A 26,805-nucleotide genomic window follows, 5' to 3' on the forward strand; every position below is an offset into this window, starting at 1 on the left:
CACATCATGGACCACACACACATCAAATAAAGAAGTTCTCAGAAGAGCCCAAGCAGTCCGATCACTCATACCAACAATAAGAGAAAGGCAGCTCAGATTCCTAGGACACATCATGAGGAAAGATGAACTAGAAAAACTCATACTCTCTGGAAAGATTGACGAGAGTAAACCTAGAGGAAGACCTCAGCTTATGTACATCAAAAGCATAGCCAGGTGGCTACACATCGAGGAAATGGAAGTCATCCAAAAAACGAGGATAGATCTATGTGGAAAACCATGGTCACCAAAGTCCGCATTGGATATGGTACCTAGACAGACAGACATATTCACATACTCCCAAACAAATAAAGTCTATGAGATTCAACACCAGTCAAGCTATGTTACTGAAGATTTGTTCTCCAGGACTAACTGTTTCTTGTCAAACTGTATATTTACAAATCTGGTAACTAGTCAGCAATGTGGAAAACTGTCCGCATGTCCTTTCCTTACAAAGATGGATAAGTGGCTTATTTATACCACTCTGCCATCAGTAAGTTGACACTTCTATAAACTGACAAATTCATCAATAACCTGTTTTGTTTTTTATTTTGAGATTGAGTGCTGCGCTGTCTGATTTAATCCAACAAGGAAACACTTGCGGTCATCGGGAGAATGTACAAATTCTTTACAGGCACCTGCAGGAATTCAATCCAGGTCACAGGTCCTGTAAAGCGTTGTGTTAACCACTATGCTATTGTGCCATGTTTACTGATGCTTATTTGCCAGGGTTAGCTGGTCACAGGCCTTGACACAGCTTTGGTGCAAACATGGACAAAAGTGCTAAATTATGGAGATGTGGCAAGTAGAATAATTTTTGAGTGAATGTGGTGTCAAGATACTCCAATAAAACTGATGTCACTGGAAATGTACTTGAATCGTTGGGAGTGTATCATGCTAAAAGTAAGCTGACTGTGGTTGATGGGAGTCAATCATCCCAGCCTCCGAATGCCATTGCAGATGTTTTTCAGGATGGTGTTTTGTGCCCATCCACTTTTAGCTGCTTCGTCAATGATCTTCCATCTATCATAATTTTATGGTCAGAAGTAGGAATACTTGCTGATGATTGCACAGAGTTCAATTCCGTTCTATTAGATTCTAATGTTTTTGATCCAAGGTTCTTTCAGAGGTCAGGAAAGAAGCACAAAATTTCTTACTTCATGGTTGTTTTATAAAGAGTTATTAGAACAAAGAAAACAGGAACAAGCGGTGGAGGTGTTGTAAGAGTTGAAGAGAGAGGAAAAACTAACATTAAAGATACAAGGAAGGTTTAAGATGGCACTGTTTTGTGTTTAGCTATTTTATACCCTTAGAGCCATAGAGAAGGATACTGCTACTCCTACGGCGACTCAGGCCTAGGGGGCCGGCGTCAGGCACAATGACAGACTCTCCACTTCTCCCTATCTCTCATCAGTGTGTTCAGTTCATCTACATTAGCCGTGCCACTGTCTTCTAGAGAAGGAAAACTCCTTTTAAAAATTATAGAGAAGACTAATCATTTGGAAAGCACTTATTGAATATAGCAGTAACAAATTAGCCAATGAGAACACACTTATTCAAATAATGCCAAAGAACAAAATTACTGGAGCTTTCTAGAATTATACTTTATATAGCCACTAGAGACATATTAAGCGGTTATATTCATATAAGAACTACTTAAAATACAAACAGATAATTGTTAAACTGCAAAGAAAATAACACTTAAACAGTCTAATCTAAGAATTAAACAGGCGGATCCAGCAATTCTCAAGAAATGAAATGGGCCATGATGCAAGAAGAAGACAACATTCAACAATAAACTTTAAAAGTAACATCTGTGTCACAAAAATGCCAAGTGAAGGCCACCTCCAACATAGTATAGTCATCTATACTTAACATTGTGAGAACTTATCACGGCCTTCTCCTGAGAATCACCACTGACCAAACATTTAATTGGAGTAGTTAGATTTATATGCCTACAAGGGCATGCCATGGTCTGGGTGAATGAACAATAACTTCTCAGTCTTGCTAAAAAGCATATTATCTAGATTTTTTGTCTCCATATGTGCTGCATGATCTACTGAGTATTTCTTAGCATTTTCTGTTTTGACTTGGTTCTCTTATGTATTTTGAATAAGGGAGCCATGCTCTGTGATTAAAAAAAATCAATCCCTTAGCTGAAGAGTTCGTGCTGTTGAGATTGCAAAAAAACAAGAGATTCTGCAGATGCTGGCAATCCAGAGCAAGATACAAAATTCTGGAGGAACTAGCAGGTAAGGCAGCATCTGTGAAGAGGAATAAACAGTTGATGTTTTGGGTGGAGACCCTTCATTAGGTTCCAATGAATAGTCTCAGCCTGAAATGTCAACGGTTTTCAATTTCCTTCCATAGATGCTGCCTGACCTGCTGAGTTCCTTCAGTATTTTGTGTGTTACTCATTTTAATGCTTTAATACTCAGCTTTTTCCTTCAGTTGTTTACATTAAGCATGAGGGTTGTTTCGGCTTTTGGTAATCCAAGGCTAGGGAATTGGACAGGAACGTAATTGAAGCTAAAGATCAGTTTGGATTTTAGCTTGGAGACTAAGCATGCTCCACAGCCAGTATGATCCACTACTGGTCTTGTTGTATACACTCATGTAAATGTAAGAAAAAGAAGCATCTGGTGTAAAATAAAATCCAACCAAAGCATTTATGTAAATAGCTAGAAAATCTGTTAGTTGGTGTTGGTCAAAGAATATGACACTGGTAGCAGAAATGTTGCCTTTGTCTTGTGTCATCTCCTGTAGTTCACCTGAGAGGTTACATGTTTTTTGTTTCTTTTGTCTCAGCTGAAAGGTAAAATTGTCAGTATTAAACATAGCAGTTCACTGAAATGGATCCTTAATTAAATGCTGAGATATCTGGAATGGCCACTGAATCCATGGTCTTCTGATTTATAGATTGGCTAAAGTGGTAATGCGCCTGAGGTGAAATAATTATTTTAGATTCTTGATATTCTGCAATACATTTACCAGCCCTGAATTTTAATTAAGTAATTCCACATTTAGTTTAAGCAGTTTTGGCATAGTGTTGATTGAATATTGTTTCAATATTGCTTCAGTTGTTTGTGATTGTCACTTGGAATTTAAGCATGGCAGTTAAACTGCAGAGTTAAGAATCAATTGCAACTCCATAGGTAGATCTGCTGTGGTTGAGATTATTGAAAAGATCAATCTCACTATTGATTTTGCACAGCTAGAATTTTTGCTCAGTCAGTGTATTTTGGATTTAAGCTATTACTTTATTTTCCTACTGTTTTAAAGTCAAATCCAATTTGAAGAATGTTTTCCATGCACAATTTTCAGAATTGATCATAATTTTTCACTCAAAAGTCATTTCAGCATTTTATGTTCCTTTGCATAATATCTCTCGTATCTCATATTGTTCTCAGCTTGCATGGTAGGTGTAAGAATTTAGTTTCCTTATAGCAAGTGGTTTGAAACTTCACATTATGTATAACTGTCCCGTTAGACTCATTTTATTCTTTCTCTCATTTTCCATCTTTTTGAAAAAAATCAATATTCTGCTAGCTTTTATTGGCTGAATTCAGCTGCAGAATCTGGGGTTATCTATTTTTCACCATGAGTGTTTGTCTCATTTATAACCTTGCCAAAAATGATGATTAATTCTGCAGTGTATCACCTCAAATTTATGCACGTTAACCTGCATTTACCATCTGCCTAATTTGCTAACCTTACAGTCATCGGAATTTTTTCATTGTCTTGTAAACACCTATTTAAAGGACTAATGACCATCCTGTGAGTGTAGGGTAATTCAACTCCTTATCCAATCACAGCAGCACCATAGCCTTTCTGCTTACAACTTCATTGATTTTATCTGTTGCTTGAAATGTTTCATTTTTGCTAATTTCCTAGGAAATATATCAATATATTTTATCTTCATTTTATATACTTAATTTCTCTTACCTATACAAAGCCTTTAGCTCTCCGAAATGAACAATTATGGAAGATTCTTCTCAAATTTGTCTTTGAAATTTGTTATTGTTTAGGAGTTATTGAATGGTTTGAGAGATGTAGTCTTAACCAATGGGTCCACTGCAGACCAAATCCAATTGCAGACAGCCTATCATTAGACCAATGCTCTTTGAGTTTATTGTTGTAATATTGCACTCACCTTCAGCAAGCAAGCCTTTAAAATACAGTAAATCTTCAGCATTAATACCAAGTTATTTGTCTTTTGTCATCATAACAGAATCGTTCAACCTAATTTTTCAAAGTCAAAAGTGCACATTTTGGAGACCAAGATTACAGTTGATAAATTCACCGGTGTTTAATAAGGCAGCCATTGCACTTAAGTTACTTTACCTCTGATACAATACCGCCTAAACCCAGTTAAAGAAGGATATTTTAAGATCTTGGACACCACTTTTCAGTAAAGAAGAATATTGATTATGGAATTTGTCGTAGCCTTTAGAACATATACACAAGCTTCAGCTGACTGGGAACTGGAGTGATAGGGCTGAGGAAGGGAAAAATGGAAATAAATCAAAGATATGTTACAGGGTAATAGAGGTGTGTAGTTAAAACAGAAAGCAACAAATACTGGCCTAAAATGTTATACTTGAATGCATGCAGCATAAGAAATAAAATGGGTGATCTTGAAATTCAGCTACAGATTGGAAAGTATGACCTTGTGGCTATCTCTGAAAGTTGGCCAAAGAATGGCTGTCATTGGGAGCTGAGCATCCAAAGATATACACTATATCGGAAAGTTAGACTAGTAGGCAGAGAGGGTGGTGTGGCCCTGTGTATAAGAAATAATATTAAATCATTAGAAAGGGATGACATAGGATTGTAAGGTGTAGAGTCTCTATGGGTTGAATTAAGAAATGACAAGGGTAAAAGACCCTAATGGCATTTGTATACAGGCCTCCAAACAGCAGCTGGGATGTGGATTACAAATTACAGCAGGAGAGAGAAAAGGCATGTCAGAGGGGCAATGTCATGATAATCGTTGGGGATTTTAGCATGAAAGTGGATTGGGAAAACCAGGCCAGTGCTGGACCTTGAGAGAGAATTTGTAAAATGTCTAAGGGATGGCTTTTTAGAACAGCTTGTTGTTGAGCCCACTAGGGGATCAGCTGTGATGGATTGGGTGTTGTGCAATGATCTGGAGGTGATAAGAGAGCTGAAGGTTAAGGAACCCTTAGGGAACAATGATCACAATATGATCGAGTTCACTTTGAATTTTGAGAAGGAGAAACTAGATTTCAATGTGTTGGAATTTCAGTGGAATAAAGGAAATTACAATGGCATGAGAGGGGAACTGGCCAAGGTTGATTGGAAAGAGACACGAGCAGGAAGGACAGCAGAGCAACAATGGCTGGAATTTCTGCAAAAAATGAGGGAAGTACAAGATAGATGTATTCCAAATAAGAAATTTTCAAATGGAAGAAGGACACTACCGTGGCTGCCAAGTGAAGTCTGAGCCAAAGTAAAAGCAAAAGAGAGGGCATACAAAGAAGCCAAGACTAGTGGGAAGATAGAGGATTGGGAAGTCTTTAAAAACTTGCAGAAGGAAACTAAGAAGGTCATTAGGAAGGAAAAGATGAATTATGAAAGGAAACTGGTGACTAATTTTAAAGAAGATACTAAAAGCTTTTTAAGTATATAAAGGAGTGTTGAGGGTAGGTATAGGACCAATAGAAAATGACGCTGGAGATATTATAATGAGAGATGCAGAAGTGGCACAGGAACTGAATGTGTATTTTGCATCAGTCTTCTCAGTGGAAAACATCTGCAGTGTGCCAGACATTCAAGAGTGTCAGGGAAGTGAAGTATGTACAGTGAAAATTACGACTGAGAAGGTGCCCAGGATGCTTAATGGTCTGAGGGTGGATAAATCTCCTGGACTTGATGGAATGTACCCTTGGATTCTGAAGGAAGTAGCTGGAGTGATTGCAGAGGCATTAATAATGATCTTTCAAGAATCAATAGATTCTGGCATTGTACCGGATGACTGGAAAATTGCAAATGTTACTCCTCTATTTAAGAATGGTGGGAGGCAGCAGAAAGGAAACTATAGATCTGTTAGCCTGACATCAGTGGTTGGGAAGTTGTTGGAATCGATAGGGGATGAGATTACGGAGTACCTGGAAGCACGTGACAAGATAGGCCAAAGCCAGCATGGTGTCAAAGGAAAATCCTGCCTGACTAACCTACTGCAGTTTTTTTGAGGAAATTACAAGCAAGGTAGACAAAGGAGATGCAGTAGATGTGGTGTACTTGGATTTTCAGAAGGCCTTTGACAAGGTGCCACACATAAGGCTGCCTAGCGAGATAAGATCCCATGGAATTTCAGGGGAGTTACTAGCATGGGTGGAGAATTGGCTGATTGGCAGAAAACAGAGTGGGAATAAAGGGATCCTATTCTGGCTGGCTGCCAGTTTCCAGTAGAGTTCCACAGGGGTCGGTGTTGGGACCACTGCTTTTTACGATGTGTGTCAATGGTTTGGACTATGTGATTAATGAATTTGTGGCTAAATTTGCCGATGATACAAAGATGGGTGGAGGAGCGGGTGGTGGTGAGGAAGCAGAGCCTGCAGAGAGGCTTAGATAGTTTAGGGCAGTGGTCCCCAACCTTTTTTGCACTGTGGACCGGTTTAATATTGACAATATTCTTGCAGACCGGCCGACCGGGGGGTGGGGGGTGGGTAGGGTTGCCAACAGACAAGAGCAGCAGTCAAATATGTTGTCTTTACCCCAAGAAAGACTACCATGACCATGAAGCCTTGCGCAGGCACCAGTGAGTGCATCCATATTTTTCTACAAATCGTTTTTGGCGATTCTGTTCGGTGGGGGGGGGGGAGGTGTTGTTAGTCACGACTGGAATATTCAAGATTCAAAAAACTTTATTGTCATTCTAACCATGCATCAGCTCTGCAGGACAGAATGAGACAGTGTTTCTCAGGAGCAGTGCAATCATAACATAACAAATGCAACACTAAAAAACGTAACAATAAATAGTAGAACACAACAGCCACATGTCAGTTAAAATCAAGTTATAAGTGTCCAGTGCAAGTTAAAAGTGTCCAAAGCAGAGTCAGGTAGAGCGGCTATTTAGCAGTCTGACTGCCTGTGGGAGGAAGCTATTTAGCAGCCTTGTGGTTTTAGTTTTGATGCTCCTGTAACGTTTGCCTGATGGCAGAAGAACAAACAATTCATGAAGAGGGTGTGAGGGGTCTTTAATGATGTACCGTGTCTTCTGGAGGCATCGACTCTGAAAGAGGTCTTGGACAGAAGGTAGGGAGACCCCAATAACTTTCTCTGCTCCCCTAAGCACACTCTGCAAGGCTTTTTTGTCGACAGCACTGCAGCTGGAGTACCAGGTTGTCATAGTCATACTTTATTGATCCCGGGGGAAATTGGTTTTCGTTACAGTTGCACCATAAATAATTAAATAGTAATATGTAAATTATGCCAGGAAATAAGTCCAGGACCAGCCTATTGGCTGATGCTAAAGGTCAGCACACTCTCAACCACGCCTCTGTAGAATGTAGTTAAGATATTAGTGGGGAGTGATGCTTGTTTAAGCTTCCTCAGAAAGTGCAATTTCTGCTGGGCCCGTTTCACAATCCCAGTGGTGTTCCTGGACCAGGTGAGATTGTCCGAGATCTGCACCCCAAGGAACTTGATGTTTTCCACTCTCTCCACTGTGGAGCCGCTGATGCTGAGGGGTGTGTGCTCAGGCTGAGACCATCTGAAATCAACTATCATCTCCTTGGTTTTGGTGACATTAAGCATCAAGTTGTTATCACTGCACCAGCTCTCTAGGTGTTTGACCTCCTCCCTGTACATTGTTTCATCATTTTTGCTGATAAGCCCCACCACTGTGGTGTCATCAGCAAATTTAATGATCAGGTTCTCCTTGGATCTGGCTGCAGAGTCATGTGTTAGCAGTGTAAACAGCAATGGGCTAAGCACACAGCCTTGTGGGGATCCAGTGCTCAGTGTGATGGAGTCAGAGATGTTCCTGCCAACACGGACTGACTGTGGTCTCTCTGTCAAGAAATCCAGAATCCAGCGACACATGGCAATGTTAAGGCCAAGCGACAGTTTCTCCACTAGTCTCTGCGGGATGATGGTATTGAACGCTGAACTGAAATCAATGTACAGGATTCTGGCATAAGTGTCTTTGTTGTCCAAGTGAGAGAGAACTGTGTGCAGTGTGGTGGATATTGCATCCTCTGTAGAGCGATTTGGACGATAAGCAAACTGTAGAGGATCCAGCAATGAGGAGAGGCTGGCTGTGATATGAGGCTTGACAAGCCGTTCAAAACATTTCATCACTATGGGGGTCAGGGCAATGGGACGGTAATCATTCGGACAGGCTACAACTGATTTCTTTGCTACAGGGATGATTGTTGAGATTTTGAAGCATCTGGGGACATTGGCTTGGCTAAGGGAGATGTTGAAAATGTCCATCAGGACATTTGCTAATACATCAGCACATTCCTTGGGTACACGTCCATGGATGTTGTCGGGACATCCCGCTTTTTGTGGGTCGACCCTGGTAAGGGTCCTCTGTGTTTGCTCTGGATCAATGATTGGAGCCAGCTGGTCAGATGGTAAAAATATAGGTGATAAGTGGCTAATTCTTGACTACCTGACTGGCAGACCACAGTACATGTGCTTGCAACACTGTGTGTCCGACAGAGTGATCAGCAGCACTGGGGCTCCACAGGGGACTGTCTTGTCTCCCTTTCTCTTCCCCATTTACACCTCGGACTTCAAATACCACACAGAGTCTTGTCATTCTTCAGAAGTTTTCGGATGACTCTGCCATAGTTGAATGCATCAGTAAGGGAGATGAGGCTGAGTACAGGGCTACAGTAGGAAACTTTGTCATATGGTGTGAGCAGAATTATCTGCAGCTTAATGTGAAAAAGTCTAAGGAGCTGGTGGTAGACCTGAGGAGAGCTAAGGTACCGGTGACCCCTGTTTCCATCCAGGGGGTCAGTGTGGACATGGTGGAGGATTACAAATACCTGGGGATACGAATTGACAATAAACTGGGCTGGTCAAAGAACACTGAGGCTGTCTACAAGAAGGGACAGAGCCGTCTCTATTTCCTGAGGAGACTGAGGTCCTTTAACATCTGCCGGACGATGCTAGGATGTTCTACGAGTCTGTGGTGGCCAGTGCTATCATGTTTGCTGTTGTGTGCTGGGGCAGCAGGCTGACGGTAGCAGACACCAACAGAATCAACAAACTTATTCGTAAGGCCAGTGATGTTGTGGGGATGGAACTGGACTCTCTCACGGTGGTGTCTGAAAAGAGGATGCTGTCTAAGTTACATGCCATCTTGGTCAATGTCTCCCATCCACTACATAATGTACTGGTTGGGCACAGGAGTACATTCAGCCAGAGACTCATTCCACCGAGGTGCAACACAGAGCGTCATAGGAAGTCATTCCTGCTTGTGGCCATCAAACTTTACAACTCCTCCCTTTGAGGGTCAGACACCCTGAGCCAATAGGCTGGTCCTGGACTTATTTCATAATTTACTGGCATAATTTACATATTACTATTTAACTATTTATGGTTCTATTACTATTTATTATTTATAGTGCAACTGTAACGAAAACCAATTTCCCCTGGGATCAATAAAGTATGACTAATACACTCAATTTTGTTTCTAAAAGGGTTTATCTAACGAATTTAATATTAAACACACAGCGCATATTTTCCTTGCATGAATATAGTGATAAGTCAATTATCAGAGGAGGACAGGGGAGCTTGAAGTAAGTGTTGAATGAACTTTCAGTAGAAATGGCAGAGGCAGGTTCGATATTATCATTTAAAGAAAAATTGGACAGCTATATGAACAGGAAATGAATGGAGGGTTATGGGCTGAGTGCAGGTGGGTGGGACTAGGTGAGAGTAAGAGTTTGGCACGGACTAGAAGGGCCGAGATGGCCTCTTTCCGTGCTGTAATTGTTATATGGTTATATAAGTAAGTCAATAGTATCATAGCATTTTAAGTTACGTTTGGATTTTAAACACAGCGCACATTTTCCCTGTATGAACATATAAAATCATTTCAACACACCAATATCGCTGAATCAGTGGGAGCCCTGAGCTGAATACTTGTTCCCTGCAACAAGACGGTGCCATCGAAGGGTGATGGGAGACAGCGATACTCGAAGGGGGTTCCTTATGTCCAGTCTATTCTGCAATTTAGTTTTCGTTGCATTCATTGAAGAGATATGTTGGAAATGGAAGCAATGTTTCCGGTGCTTTCGTGGCTATCTCAGGATATTCAGCCTTGACTTTAATCCAGAGTGCCGGCAGAGATGTTATGTCAAACAGACTTTTCAGCCTGCCGTCATTTGCAAGCTCGAGGAGCTGATCTCCTTCCCTTGCTGACGTGGATGACGCGAGGGTAATGACCTCGCGTGCGTACAAGCTCCACAGTGGGCGTGACAGGGAATGAGGAAAGGTGCAGCTGACTCGTATGGCCAAATCATATCGTTTCCTCCCGTCCTGGTAGCACATGCTTTGCGGCCCAGTACTGGTCCACGGCCTGGTGGTTGGGGGCTGCTGGTTTAGGGGAATGGGCAAAGGAAGTACAATGTTGGAAAGTGTATGGTCATGCACTTTGGTGAAAGAAATAAATGGGCAGGCTATCATTTAGATGGGGAGAGAATTCAAAATGAGAGTTGCAAAGGGACTTGGGAGTCCTTGTGCAGGATACCTTAAAGGTTAACCTGCAGGTTGAGTGGGTTGTGAAGAAGGCAAACGCAATGTTGGCATTCATTTCTAGAGGTATAGAATATAAGAGCAGGGATGTGATGTTGAGGCTCTGTAAGGCACTCGTGAGACCACACTTGGAGTATTGTGTGCAGTTTTGGGCTCCTTATTTAGAAAGGATATACTGACATTGGAGAGGGTTCAGAGAAGATTCATGAGAATGATTCCAGGAATGAAAGGGTTACTGTATGAGAAATGTCTAGCAGCTTTTGGGCTGTATTCCCTGGAGTTCAGGAGAATGAGGGGGATGTCATAGAAACATTCTGAATGTTAAAAGGCCTAAACAGATTAGGTATGGCAAAGTTATTTCCCATGGTAGGGGAGTCCAGGCCAAGAGGGTACAACTTCAGGATTGAAGGACGTCCATTTAGCACAGAGTTGTGGAGAAATTAGTTTAGTCAGAGGGTGGTAAATCTGTTGAATTTGTTGCCAAGAGTGGCTGTGGAGGCCAAGTCATTGGGTGCATTTAAGGCAGAGATAGGTTCTTGATTTGCCAGGGCATCAAAGGGTATGGGGAGAAGGCAGGGGAGTGGGGATGACTGGAAGAATTGGATCAGCCCATGATTGAACAGCAGAGCAGACGATGGGCTCCTATATCTTGTGGTCTTATGGACTGTGGAACAAAACTTTAGAAAACAAGAGTTTGAAACCTAGTAAAAGCTCTTTGTCTGCCAAACAAGTCAAAAGTCATGTCATTACTTTTTGTGCAAAGTTCTCCAGTTCATTTGGCAGTAATCTTAATACAAAAAGTAGGTACTATTTTAGTAAATGATTCTCAAGAATTAGTTCCCAATATTAATGTGAAAACAAATGGGTCAAAAAGTATTTATGAATACTAGAAATTTAGAAAGATAGAAAATGATGGTCAGGTACCTTCTGAAGGGAAGCTGCGGCAAATTTCTACAAATGCATTCTAACTGGTTATAATACCGTCTAGTATGGAGGGACCATTGCTGCACAGGATCAGAAAAAACTGCAGTGGGTTTTCAACCCAGCCAGTTCCATTATGGGCACCAATCTCCACAGGATTAGGGATGTGTCCTCAAAAGGAAGGCATCTGTCAGTACATGTCCTCTTCAATACCACAATAAGGGAGGAGGTATACGAGCCTGAAAACAGACTCAAGGTTTTAGGAACAGCTTCTTTCCTTCTGCCATCAGATTTCTGAATGGTCACTACTTCACAATTTGCTCCCTTTTTGCTCTACTTATTATATTTGTTTATGTTTGTACATCTATAAAATAAATTTTCTGCATTTATATTTTTCAATATAGTCCCCTCCTACATTTACACACTTAGTCCAGCAGTCGTGGAGCATACGGATCTTGGACCTCCAGAAAGTGTCCACAGCAGGGGTGATTGATAAGTTTGTGGCCTAAGGTAGACTGAGGTGAGTTATACAGCTGTTACATGCAGGACAACTCTTTGATTAAATAACTCATCTCCTTCTATCTTAGGCCACAAACTTATCAATCACCCCTGATGAGTTATTAACTTCAAACTTTCTGCATAGCCACTCAGAGTTGACCTGCATATGCATATAACAACAGCTGTATAACTCACCTCCGTCTACCTTAGGCCACGAACTTATCAATCACCCCTTGTATGTGACCCTCTGGGGTACTACCTTCTACAAAAGCTATTTTGAATCAGGTGCTCCGATCAATGAGATGAGATTGGAGGTGTGAATTGTAGAAGTGCTGTGCCCTGCCTTACATTTTTTTAAAAAGAGGCACATAAAGTCAGGTTACTGACAGAGCCTGCTCTTCTCAAGAAAGAGCTGTTTATGTTCACCATACCATACCTCGATTAAAAACAACTTTCAGAGGATCTTAGAAGAAGAATTGTAGAGATGTGTGAAGCTTGAAAAGGCTACAAAAGCATTTCTAAAGACTTGTGTGATCATCAGTCCACAGTAAGAGATATTGTCTTCAAATGGAGGAAATTCAGTACTGTTGCTACTCTCCTTAGGAGTGGGCATCCTGCAAAGCTGACAACAAGAGCACAAGTGCCATGCTGAAGGAGGTGAAAAAAGACCAAAGGGTTAACAGCAGAAGACCTGCAGAAATCTCTTGAATTTGCTAAAGTCTCTTCATGTGTCCACTTTAAGAAGATCACTGAGCAAGATTGGTGTATCTGGAAGGACACCATAGAATAAAACCACTGCTCTTGAACAAGAACATTACTGCATGTCTCAAGTTTGCAAAGACAACCTAGATGTTCTACAACACTTCTGGGGACAATGTTCTGTGGACAGATGAGACAAAAGTTGAACTTTTTAGCAGAAATACACACCTCTGCATTTTGAGGAAAAAGGGCACTACACATCAACACCAAAACCTCATCCCAATTGTGAAGCGCAGTGGAAGGAGCATCATGGTTTGAGCCTCAGTGCCTGGACAGCTTGCAATTGTTGAGGAAACAATGAATTCAAAATTGTATCAAGACATTTTACAGGAGAATGTCATGGTAGCGGTCCTTTACCTGAAGCTTAATAGAAGTTGGATGATGCAACAAAATAATGATCTGAAACATGAGAAAATCAACAGAATGGTTTAAAAAGAAAATTTGTTTTAGAATGGCCAGGTCAGGGCTGTTCATGCAAGATATCCCAGAAATATTGATGAACATTACAGTTTTATATGGAGGAATGGTCTAAAATTCCTACTTGCTGTTGTGCAAGTCTGATCAGCAGCTGCAAGAAATGTTTGGTGGAGGTAATTGCTGCTAAAGAAGTTTCTACCAGTTATTAAATACAAGGGTGCCCATAATTTTTCCAGCCTGGACTGTGAATGATTAAACAATGTGTTCAATAAAGACATGAAAAGTACGATTGTGTGTTTTTTATTTAAGCAGATTATTTGTGTTTTATTCTGGGTGTGTGTGTGTGTATATGAAGGGATGTGTGTGTGTGTATATGAAGGAATGTGTGTGTACATACACATAGTGATCAACAATAAATGAACATTAATCAATGCAGACACCTAGTGCAGGTAGTTGACTACCTTGTTGCATGAAGTAATGTCAAAAATCACTGTTTTTTTTCAATGTCAGTTGGCCCAAATGAATAGCATAACGCAAGCATATATAACTGACACTATTTAAAAACAAATTCCTCTAAGCATGGTGTTGTTTTTAAACAGCCAGACAAATGCACATGTCTAAAACTAGTTGGAAACTGTTCAGTAGCTGTTTCCTGCCCCAATTAAGTGGCATAGTATCCTAAATAAATGAAATTAATCCCTTTTTTTGGCTATTTTCTCAATTAGTTTTGTTTTTTAAGAATTGTCCTAGATAAGCTACTGCTCCAATTAACCAGAAGGTTTATAAAATTATGAGGCGTAGATGGTCAAAATCTTTTTTTTTTCCCAGGGTAGAAAAAGCACTAAATGATGGGGCATTCAAAGTGGGAAGGGGGAGATGTGCAGGGCAGATTTTTTTTTGCATGGAATAGTGGATGGCTAGACCAAGTTGCTGGAAAAGTGGTGGAAGCATAATCAATGGTGACATTTTAAGGAGATTTTAGTTGAACAATGTGCAAAGCTATGGAGGGATTTGAAAATGAGAATTTAAGTTTAGAGCACAGGTGGGGGAGTATGGTTTCCAGATGAAAATGATTTCAAGGTATGATCCATGTAGCTGGATGTAGCTCAATTTTTAACAATTTTAGAATAAGGGTGCTCAGGTGCTGAGTGGAATCCTGAAGTCTTGGTTGGGGATGGGGAGGTGTATAAAGTTCAGCAGTGATCAAAATGAAACTAAGACCCTAGCCTGTGTCATTAATATGTTATGAGAAATGGTTCTGCGGTTGAAAGTATGGGGTTTAAGAATTGTGCAAGTAATTTGCAAAAGAACTAGCAGAATAAAAATCTTATCTTTCAGTCAGGAAGTGAATGAGAAAATATTGCTGGGATATGTAGAATGAGTCAAGGAATTGAACTATAGATGAAGAAGATTTGGGCTCGATAGTCATTTCACTTGCAGTATTACTGATTTTGATCATTTCACAATTTATTTGTGGAATCCTTTGTACATTAGTCATCTATTGCATTCAACCTATGATTGTGTGAACTTCAAATGAATTAAAATGCTTTGTGTAGATTTATTTGGCGCATTTTTAAACATTTTTTATTCCTGACTTTTGATGAGATAATATGCACTTAGTTGAATGAATGTAATGTATTTTTACCTCAGCTGAGTGTTGTGGCTCAAGGTGGAAAGTGCTGGAAACAGCAGGAACAGAAGTAATATTTTTGGGTTAGGCACTCTTCAGAGCTTTTCTGTTTCCATAGTTGTTTCCTGACATGAATTTACAGTATTTTCTCATTAGATTTCTGTCATCTGCATATTTTTGATTTTTAATGTCTACAGTACATTTAATTAAAATTTAAGTTGCATTTCATTCTTTCATGACATTTTTTCTTGCATTTCAGTGGTAGATGCGGGTCTCTGGGAAAATGGACTCACATACGAATGCAGAACACTGCTCTTTAAGGCCATTCATAATTTATTAGAAAGGTAAGTCGCATGGATGCTTTAAAATTTTATATTTTTAAAAAACATGCATGGTATTGTTTATGATCTATTATATGTGAATTTATATTTAGTTTACAGAATTGTATTCAGAACAATTCAGAGGGATGTTAGGTCTGTTTAGTTTTTAACAACTGCACTTTGTTATACTTTGCAAGGTAAAAAGTTTTTATTAAAACAGCCAGACTACTTGAAAATACTTCTTTTCAAGCCATATGTATATAATTTGGGTTCAGGTAATAAGGTGTAGAATTCTTCCAGCAATTAACAAACTCTTTTAATTCTATCAGAGTTGATCTTTCTGATATCTTCAACGTCAACAAAATTCAAATCTTGTTCAAGTAGCTATAGGTAGTTTTAAAACATTTTAAGTAATGCTAAACTCTGTCACCAGATTAGTAGGCCTGAATCTCAGCCTGTTACTTTTCTTGCAATGTGAGGGCTTTGACCAGAAATTAGGATGCTGTTGCATTTGTTGGCGCTGGCTGTCAGATGCATGTCCTTCATAATAGATCAAGGCCCATTATTAGTCACAGCATAAATTAAATTACTTTCCATTACAGTTCAAAGCTTCCAATCTTGAACTGATTATATTTTAGTACTCTAAATAGTCTGGAATAATGGTGAATGCTTCAATTCTTTGGGGAGAAAAAGCAGTTACAGGACATATTTTAAAACTTTAGAACTTTGTATTTGGCCAGTAGAAGACCTTTTGAGTTGTAGTTATGGATGGTAGGTAAACAAGTTAAACAAGTTTGAAACTTGCCAACAGACGTGTTTGTATCTTAACGGTTTGGTGTTTGGGATAATGGGAACTTTTAAAGTACAAAATATCCAGAAGTTTTGTGCATTTTTTCCTTAACTCAGGGTGCCACCTTTTATGTCTGAATCTGTGCATGGTGCTAAGTGGGGCTTTGGTGTGAGCAATAAATCTCATGCAACAGAAACTGGATCCAGCTGTTTTGGTCTCTCTTGCTATTGGGTCAAGACCAAGCTATATAACATACCAAGTCTGTGGTAGTTATCCAATGTTAAAAGAAGCAAAAGGCATTTTGACTCCAAATTCAGGACCTAGAACATTGGGTTTCTCGTGGATTGTTTGCTCAGCAACTCTCAAGTGGCCATCTCCCGCCCATGGTAGCAGCGCCAATGTCAATGTCAGACAAAGTAGTGGCTGCATCTTCTTCAGTGACAAACTGGAAGGGAAATAGAATCTTCACAGTGAACTTTTAATGAATTAATGAAAGCATTTTGTCCCTTAAGTCATCAGTGCACAAATCCGAACCCTAGAACTTAAGGATGTTGCCAAAGAAGATTTGTAATTTGATTTTGAAAAAAAAAATCATTATCTGGTTTCAAAAGGAGGCAAATTAATATCCCAGGTGACTTTAGTACTATTGTAAGGAAAAATGTAACCCTTTGGCAAGGCATCTTTGGCTAAGGATTAGGAAGGATGTGGTCCTCCCCAGTAAAAGGCTTGGAGCGTGATCTTTCTATAACCTACAGACTGCTTTGTAAACATGAGAGATAGCAAATGTTGGAAATCTAGATCAACACACACACAATGCTGGAGGAACTCAATGGGTCAGGCAGCATTGATGGCAGAAAATGAATAGTTGATGTTTCAGGCAGAGAGCCTTGGTCAGGACTGCTGAGGAGTCCTGATCAAAGGTCTTGGTCTGAAATGTTGACTATTCATTTTCCTCCATGGATACTGCCCATTGTGCTGAGTTCCTCCAGCATTTTGTGTGTTCACCATGCTTTGTAAGCAGGATAAGTATGCAAGGGCCTGGCACCGATGAGGCTACAACATTATTAGAACAAGGGAATGCAAAGATGTCCGTATCACTTGTGCAGTGATGCGTACCCATAATTGTTGAACTGATCACTGCCAAGTTTGTTCTATTATCTCAACCAATTAAACCAAACTGTCAGCATTAACTGAAAGTCAATGTTAAAATGTTCAAAGCCTCCAAGGAAGTAGTTCCTCAGTGTCGCGGGCAATCTGTTGCCAAGCCAATTGGATTTAGTGTCCCCAGCATATGCTTTCCTGAAGTCAGCTATACTAATACCTGTATAGAAGATTAATGGTTATACAGCATGGAAATGAGTTATTCAACCTGCCAAGTTTGTGTTAAACATCAAGTGCCCACTGACAACTGATCCCATTTTATTCTCCCCACTTTCCTATCAGCCTCTCAATTTCAACTTTTCTTCTATAAAATAAGGACAGCTTACAGTGACCATATTACCAATCTCGATATTGTTGGGTTGTGGGAGGAAACCAGAGACCCTTGAGGACCCTTGAGGAATTAATATTCGATATTTAAAATTTTGGTTACGAGATTTGGATGTATCTTTAAACCCTCATTGGGTAAATCTTGAATCTAATTCATTACAAGGGTTTTCCTTGGGTTCGGTTTTAGGAACTTCACTTCCTTTTACTACTTTTAAATTGTATAAACAAATGAATAACCCAATAGTTAAGCATACTTTATGCATATGGTTTCAATTCCGAAGATTTTTTGGGTTTAATCAATTTATTCTAGCAAGTCCCATTATATCAAATTTTCTGTTTCAACCTTCCACTATGGATCAAGCTTACTTTGATTGGAAAACCAAAGGTATAATATCTTTTCGTGATTTATTTTTGGATAATTGTTTTATGTCTTTTGATCAACTCTCTAATAAATATAACTTACCCAGATCTCACTTTTTTAGATATCTACAGATTAGAAACTTTTTAATTACTGTTTCCCCTAATTTTCCACACCCATATCCAATGGACACTTTGGAAAAAATTTTAGAGTTAAATCTCTCTCAGAAAAGTGTAGTAGCAATTATATATAATATAATTATGAATTTATGTCCTGATGCTTCTAATTAAAGCTGACTGGGAAAGAGAACTTGAGATTAATATACCGACTGAAAAATGGGAAAAAATTCTTCAGTTGGTGAATTCATCCTCTGTATGTGCTAAACATAGGTTGATACAGTTTAAAGTAGTGCACAGGGCTCATATGTCCAAAGATAAACTATCTCGTTATTACTCTTATATTAATCCAATATGTGACAGATGTCATTCCGAGATACTTCTTTAACCCACATGTTTTGGTCATGTCCTTTGTTGGAGAAATATTGGAAAGATATTTTTGATATTATTTCAACGGTCCTAAATATAGACTTGCAACCTCATCCAATTACTGCTATCTTTGGACTACCAATGATAGATTTAAATAATTTAACCTCTTCATCACGTAGGATGATTGCATTTCTTACTTTAATGGCTCGAAGGTCCATTTTGTTGAATTGGAAAGAGATTAACCCTCCTAATGTATTTCATTGGTTTTCACAAACGATGGTGTGTTTGAATTTGGAGAAAATTAGAAGTGCGGTTTATGACCCTTCCATTAAGTTTGAAAAAACTTGGAGGCCATTCATTCAGCATTTTCATTTGATGTAATTTGATCATTTCCAAACTTGTTTTATCTCTCTGTACTGCTGTTGGAGAGGAATGGAGTCGTTGACACTAAGGTTTTCTTCTTTTCCATTTTTAAGTTGTTAGTTTTGCTCAAGTCTTTTAGTTTAGTTGATTAACTCTGCTTTTCTTTGGGGATAGGGTTTGTTTTTTTTTGTTTTGTTTTTTTTCTTTTTCATGGTTTTTTTGTCCCAGTTTTTTTTTTTGCTTTGTATTATCTGTTGTTAGTTCTACATGATTGGGAGCCTTGTTAATTTATACTATTTGGTTTTGTAATTACTTTTTTAAGTGAAACAATATATCTCCTACTATTTGTATTATTGCTATGTTTTGTTTTTATGTTTTGAAATTAATAAAAAGATTGAAAAAGAAAGAAAGGAAATGCATGGCCACAAGGAAATATGTAGACCCAATGCAGAGTACTGTACGTCAAAGTCAAACATGGGACATTGGAGATGTGAGGCAGAAACACGACTACCTGTGCCACTATGGTGAAGCTTTAAGGTGTTCCTGGGTTTGACAGCTCATCTATTCCTCAGTCTGATGGCAGAGGTCATCAGAAAATACTTGATGTTACAAACAGATGGAGAGTGGTGGAAAGAACTCAGAAGGTCCAAAGATCCACTGACAATAATTATTCGTGGAGCTTTCCATGCTGTTAAAGACATCTACAGTCCGAAGACCAAAGTCCCATACCACAGGAAATGCAACCTTGTTGAATTTCTAATGCTTTGTGTCCAAGAGCTTCAGTCATGAATTTGCAAACTCACCTTCCACATCTGGGAAGAAGAGTAGAAATAAATGTATGTCAGGTCCAGTAATCGTGCCCATTATCAAAATAGACAACAAATCTGTCTGTGATTTCCCTTCACTGAAGGTTATTGCCATATTATGCTCCTAAACTACCTCTTCCCATTCATCATAAAGCTCCAACTCTAATCAGAACATGGATTCTGTTCAAGAAATACAATGTACATCTTTGTGACATAACTCCAGAAGTGCAGGGAGCAGCACAATACATGGCCAATCAGGACTTCAGTAAGCTCTTAACTGTAACTGTGAGGAACTGTAGAACACCCCTCGAATTCAGTCTCCCTCCTGTGTTTAGTTTATAATGCTGTACAAGTCATGATCTTAGTCATCGGGTGTACTGTAGAGCCAATTATAGTGAAGACAATGCATCATTTTCCTGACACAGTCAACACTGTCAAAACCTCATGTATGCCATGATGTTTACAAACCTTGCACCAGAGTTTTCAAACAGACACTGTGTAGTTTTGTCAGTGGAACAAATTCAAGGATGTCCAGCCTCTGAAAATTTCAGTATGCCTCTGTACTCTGAGCACTGTCAGCCCAATTATTGCTAAAAGTAGAAATGCATTTTGAGTATTTTGAGAATCTTGTGCACACCAAAGTGGTGTAACAGAAAGAGTATGCCACTTTACCAACTACTCACCTGCCCAGTCAGGCACTTGCTGTGGGAAAGTCGATAGTTCTCATGCAGGCTTCATCAGTCACCTTGGATTCAACAAATCCAGCACGGAAGCAGTGTACCTTTATTTTTGAAGGACTGATGAGGAAATGATAAATGACTGAAGCAAGAAGTTGAGTATTAAAACATTGAAGTGAGTAATACACAAAATGCTGAAGGAACTCAGCAGGTCAGGCAGCATTGATGGAAGGAAATGAAACAGTTGACACTTCGGGCTGAGCCTATTCATTGGGACCAGTCGAAGGGTCTCAGCTCAAAACATCAACTGTTTATTCCTCTTTATAGATTCTGTCTGACCTGCTAAGTTCCTCCAGTATTTTGTGTGTTACTGGATTTCTGGCATCTGCAGAATCTCTTGTTTATAAAGGTGTTGTACTCTAATGTGGCCATATTGTTGTATATTTATGGGTGTAGTGCATAAATTATCATCTAGCAGTTACACTGATAGTAAATTTTGGGTCACTTGTACCCTTTGACTCAAAGTTATGTATTTCTTGTCATGCAACCATATTATAGTAATCTGGAGACAGATTATGGATGGTGGAATCTAGATCAAAAACTATCCAACTGCCCATCACCCCACCTCCTTTTTAAAATTTATTTTTATTTAGAGATACAGCGCGGAACAGGCCCAGATGACCCAATGGAACCTGCCGCCCAACAATCCACCTACTTAACCCTAGAATAATCACAGGACAGTTTACAATGACCAGTTAACCTACTACTATGCCTTTGGACTGTGGGAAGAAACAGCACATGGAAGAAAACTACTTGGTCATGAGGAGAATATCCTGTACAAGCTCGTTGCAGATGGAGCTGGAATTAAACTCGAATTCTGGCAGCCCAAGCTGTAATAGTGTTACTTTTGTTCCATGAATCTCCTTTCAACTTTGTACTATCCTTCCCCTCTCCCCATCTAGCTCCATTTGCTTATTTTTTCCTTTTTTGTTTATATATTTCCACCTATCACCCATGAGCCTTCATCTCTGAAAGTTTTCTCCTGTCTCTGTCTGCTCATTATCCCCCATATTAATGGTTCCACTTTTAACTGACTAGACTGTGTCACTGCTCCCTGTCACCCCTTGTTTATAGCTATCTGCACTTTGTCATGATGCAGTGTCTTGACCTAAGATATCAACCATCCTTGTGCCTTCGTGGATACTGTTGGATCACTTAGTTCCTCAAGCAATTTGTTTTTTTTTTATTATTAGTATTTGGGTCTGATTCCAGGAGACATCACAATTTAAACTGACAGATTATGGGCTGTTTAGTTCTCTTCTTTAGCTGTAGCTTTGCCATTTCTTTAAATGCTGTCACTGTTTAAAAATTTTTGCCATGTATTTTGGTATTGAGTTAAAGGCAGTGGAAAAACGCTCCTGTTGTGTTATAGATAACATGCTGGTGAATTTGCGTGTGAAATGGAATTGATCTAAACCTTTAATACTGTGACGGTCACATTTTAAGATTCCATTATTCACAAACCACCATGAATGGATAATCACCACTTAAACACGTCGTTTTACCCTTAGAAAATATCAGTCCCTTAGTTGATAAGCTCATTTGAAGTGCAAATTGATGCTGCCTTTTTGTTTCCTTAGGTTTCTGCATGTTTGGCTGCAGTTTTATTCTGTCCACATTATTATTTGTAGTTTTTAATTTAAATGGTTAAGCTTGTTTCTCTCATTGTTGGTTGGACCAGTTCCGATTGGCCATCTTCTTTCTTCACATTCAAGGCTTAATCTGCTTTTATTCTCTTGCTATTTTAATTTAGTTTCAAATCTGTGGAACTTTTGGAAATTCATCAGAAAGGGCTGTTTGATACATTTTTCAAAATACTTTCTGATTCTCCAGAGTAAAGCTGCATTTCCTTGTTTCTTTCAAATCAAAAGTGTTGTATGGCCTCCACATGACTTCTAGTCCTAATCACCAGGTGCTGAATGTGAGGGAAAAAAATAACTGGATTTTTGTGTGCTGCCTTGGTGCTCATCACCAGCTGAGATGGGATGAAAACTGGAGCTCTGCAAGAGTTGCATCTCTATAGTTTGCTCCTGATATTCATATACTTCTATGACAAATTTTTGAACATTGACCCATCACTGCATGTTTCAGGGATCTGATGGAGGGTTTGAAAATTGAGACTTATTTTAAGATGGACATTGAGATGCAGCTTGTGTGTGGATCTAATATTAAGGGATTGTACATGCAGAAAGAGAAAACTGACATTTAATAGTCTTGAGCAGGGGATCCCCACCTGTTAACCGCCATGGACCCCTACTATTAACCAGGCATCGTGGACTGCAGGTTGGGAACACTTGATCAGGGGTGAGCATGGAATTAGTGTTAGGATAGTTAATCAGCCTTCTCTTTTCAATGTTTTCTGTAAGAATTCACTAATCAATTGCATGAAAAGTTGAGGATAAATTTCTTTTATCTCATGGTTAGAAAATGGTCAGTTCAAGTGATCAGTGCAGATAAATAGATTTCAGAGAAAACTGGATAAGTACGTGAAGATAAATAATCTCTAGCACAGGATGCAAAGGGGAGCTATTTAACTTACCAGGTCCATCCCAGCTCCTAGTAGAACAATCTCATCAGTCAGATTCTCCATCTCTTTATTTTTCTGTACCTCCAACTCATTTTCTCTCAAACAATAATGATCAGCATCCCTTTTATTCTTTTGTCATTAGGCTGCACCTGGGTCCTAGGTTTAGGCTAACTAGGCAGCAGCAGTAACTGTTGTGCCATCTGTTGGATAAGATGATCTGTTTCTTCACCAAAAATTCTAATTTTAAGTAGTTTTCTTCTCAGTTCAATTTTTTTGAATGAAAAGAAATGTTTTTTAATTTGTTGAAATCTCAAGTTGAAGTTGATGGATCAAAAGCTGTACTGCTTGTCCAATTTTTTTTTAAATAAAGGACCTAGCTCTCAATTTGTAACAGTGCCATTTCACAAAATACCTGCATGCTCCAGTTGCCATCTGTTTTTTTTTAATTCACTTGATACAGATTTTCCAGTAATTGGACTAATTCAATGTAACGCAATGAGTTGTATAGCTGTAATTTAAATCTTGTGCTTTTAAAATGAGACTCTTCTGTACTTGTTAATCAAATTATGATATATTTTCACTTGTGCAAATTGGTATTGATTGTAATACTTTTTTTCTCCATAAGCTGGAATGGTGAGCTCCATTCTAATCAGTGATCGCTGAGCTTCTGGATTTTAAAGTGCACACCCTTTTCCAGGTCTTAACCTGCTGTATTTTCCTTCCCTTGTATCAGCCATTATGTTGCATACAGTAAGACCTTACACACAATTTATGTGCAGCAATTCCCACTACAGGTGAAAAGTACTGAGATTGTATATTGTTTTAGGATATTCATATAATTTGGAAGAGGAAAATATCACTGCAACCCCCATGCATAATGTGATCTACATTGATTTCAAATCACCATGTATATACTTCTGACATTTTTAACAATACCTAAGTGCTATTATATTGGTCATAAAGCCCTCTTCAGACCTAATAGGATGTTGTAAGCTTTGTATAAATGCATTTATTTTAATGTTGACTTAAGTTTTGCAAGATGGTCTCTGAGCCAGCCAAGTACTGGTTCCATTCCTTCCTGAAAGTGTGGCTTAAGTTAACAGGGTTTGGACAAATCAGCAGTATTTGTCAAGTAGCAACATCTCAATGTCAAAACTGCTACATCATAGCTGACGCAACTGCATTTACTGAGTTTGCGTTTGTAACCCTTTCCTGCCAAAAAATCTGTCATAGAAACATAGAAACAAAAATCTACAGCACATTACAGGCCCTTCGGCCCACAATGTTATGCCAACCATGTAACCTACTCTAGAAACTGCCTAGAATTTCCCTACCACATAGCCCTCTTTTTCTAAGCTCCATGTACTTAACTAAGAGTCTCTTAGAAGACCCTAATGTATCCGCCTCTACCACCTTCACTAGCAGTGCATTCCATGCACCCACCACTCTGTGTGGAAAAACTTACCTCTAACAATCCCCCTTGTACCTACTTCCAAGCACCTGAAAACTATGCCCCCTTGTGTTAGCCATTTCAGCCCTGGGGAAAAAGCCTCTCACTATCCACACAATCAATGCCTCTCATCATCTTATACACATTATTATATACACCTTGTCATTATTATATTTCTAAAATTGGCTATCTTTTGCACTAAATATAAGTAAACTATATATTTTTCTTTTCTCTCTGACTTGTGTTTAAAATACTTCCTGCTTTTATTTCTTAATCTGACGATTCTCCATATGCTTCATCTTGCAATTGCTGTAAATTAAGGATTATGTGGGTTCTAGCTTGAGTTCTGAAGAAGGGTATCAGCCTGAAATGTCAGCTGTTTATTCATTTCCATAGACACTGCCTGACCTGAGTTTCACCAGCATTTTGTGTTTTGCTTTGGATTTCCAGCATCTGCAGAATTTTTTGTTTATGTGGGTACTGTACTCTGTTCATTAGTAACTTTAGGCAAGTCCTTAACTTTAAGCAGATTTTGGAATCTGTTGTCCCATGTCTGGGTTGTCTTACCAGCATCTTGGTACTTTTCAGTATATGGATCTGCAGTTAATGATCCTAAGTTTTGCCTTTACTAATTTGGAGTTCACACATATAGAGTATAATTGGTAAATTCTGTCTTTTCAATATACCACCAGGTGAATTTCGATGTACATTCTCTATTGTCTACATCATGCAATATGGTTTAGTGATTCTTTTTCCTGAATGGAAGGGATTGCAGTTCCTTGATTGGTTCTCTCCTGCAAAGTCTTGAAATGACAGCTTAGATCCAACCTGCTTTATTGATGCGCAGTAGCTTCTGATTCAACCTTTCCAGTAGGATAGGCATTGAGCAAGAAAGAATACACTCTTTGAAACTGCCTTTCAAAAATATGACATCTTTCACAGTTTCCAAGTACCCTGTAGTGACTGTTAGGGCAACTCTGGTTTTACAATGAAATCTGCTTATGGGATTACATTGTGATCAGTTGAAGTCCGGAAAGGTGGTTGGATTTGAAGTACAAGAAAGGGAAGGAAACACAATTAAGTTTTGCATTTTGTACTTTTTTTTTAGGTGCCTGATGGAAAAGAACTTCGTTAGGATTGGAAAGTGGTTTGTCAAACCTTATGAGAAAAATGAGAAGTCTGTTAACAAAAGGTAAGTATTAATTAAAGAAGAATTTCACTTGCTCATTTATTACCTTATGTTCAACTTTTTTGCTGATGTCTTTATTTTATCATACATACTGTTGAGATTTGTCAGAAAATAACATGTTTCCTAAAGAATCCAGGCTATTTCTTCAAATAATTCTTTAATGTTTATTTTGAAAACACCTCCATACAAATCAGCACTTGCTTTGTTTCACAAATATCAATTGTTTGGCTAATTTTATTCAGGTGTCCAAGTAATTAATTAAGTCTCTTTTAATGAATTCAACTTAATTTTTGATAAATAATTTTCTAGGCTTTGTATCAATTCCATTGTTGGCAAATGTGGACTTATTCTGATCAATATGTCAATACTTTCAGTGGTGGTACTTTGGAGAGTGTCTGTAGATATTTGCTAGATTAGCTACAGTACAACATGCTGAAGACGTTTATTTAAATCAGGATTACAGGTGGAATATCTACTCTTGTGATGTAAGGTAGAGAGCAGAAGTAGAGGTTGTGCTTGTATGAGAATCTGTTGGATAAGGTATAAAATGCAGAACCTAGAATTTTTTTATTGGAGATTCTATCATGTAGATGTTCCGTATTACCTGTTGAAGTTATTCTGTAATTTCAATGAGGTTTTTTGGTAATTTGCCATGTGGTATCTTTTGTTGCCGTGCTGTGTTGGAAATATGGCAAATGTGGGAGGTGTTACAGTGTAACTAAACGCAATCTTGATGTTCCGTGTGTTTATTTGTCTGGTGCATCAGTTTAGGAGTTTGAATACTTATAAATGCAAATATCATTACATCTGAATCTTTTGAATAATTCAGAAATACGTTTATATTTTCTGTGTCATTTATGATTCTCAGGTGCAGCTTGAAATTTTAGTTCTGATCAGAGAAAATGGTGTATATGGTTTTGTGTTGAAACTCATTTTAGCTCAGGATTTCTTAGAAATCAAAACTTGATGAAGCCTTTCATTGCCACTACTAGGGGCTAAGGTTACGTTCCAATAATATCATACCAACACATTTTGGCACTCTGTAATTCAGTGTGTGCAAAGAAATTTGGAATTGTGCTTTGGAGGGAAAATCACAAAGCAAAATGTAATGTTTATACAATAATAAAATTTGGACATTAAATGAGCGAAGCCTTTATTTGCCCTACTGTTTATAAATCATTACTGTGTGATGTTTTATCACAACTTGAAATGCATGGTGTTGAAAGGATAATTCTGGAAAAGTGAAGATTCAAAAACATAGTTACATTTTGTATAATGAAGTAAAGTAGAA

At 38.7% G+C, this 26,805-nt stretch overlaps 1 protein-coding gene across 2 annotated transcripts in view; it reads left to right on the top strand.

Annotated features, from left to right (window-relative positions):
- LOC140190970 (mediator of RNA polymerase II transcription subunit 13-like) overlaps window positions 1-26,805 on the top strand; it is a 179,022-nt gene that overhangs the window by 76,913 nt on the left and 75,304 nt on the right. For both annotated transcript variants that reach the window (XM_072247982.1, XM_072247983.1), the window contains exons 3-4: window positions 15,261-15,345; window positions 25,434-25,517. In XM_072247982.1, the coding sequence (XP_072104083.1) occupies window positions 15,261-15,345; window positions 25,434-25,517 (169 nt within the window). The remainder of the gene's footprint in view (window positions 1-15,260; window positions 15,346-25,433; window positions 25,518-26,805) is intronic.

This window comes from Mobula birostris, chromosome 31 (assembly GCF_030028105.1).
Source record: "Mobula birostris isolate sMobBir1 chromosome 31, sMobBir1.hap1, whole genome shotgun sequence".
Taxonomy (NCBI): domain Eukaryota; kingdom Metazoa; phylum Chordata; class Chondrichthyes; order Myliobatiformes; family Myliobatidae; genus Mobula; species Mobula birostris.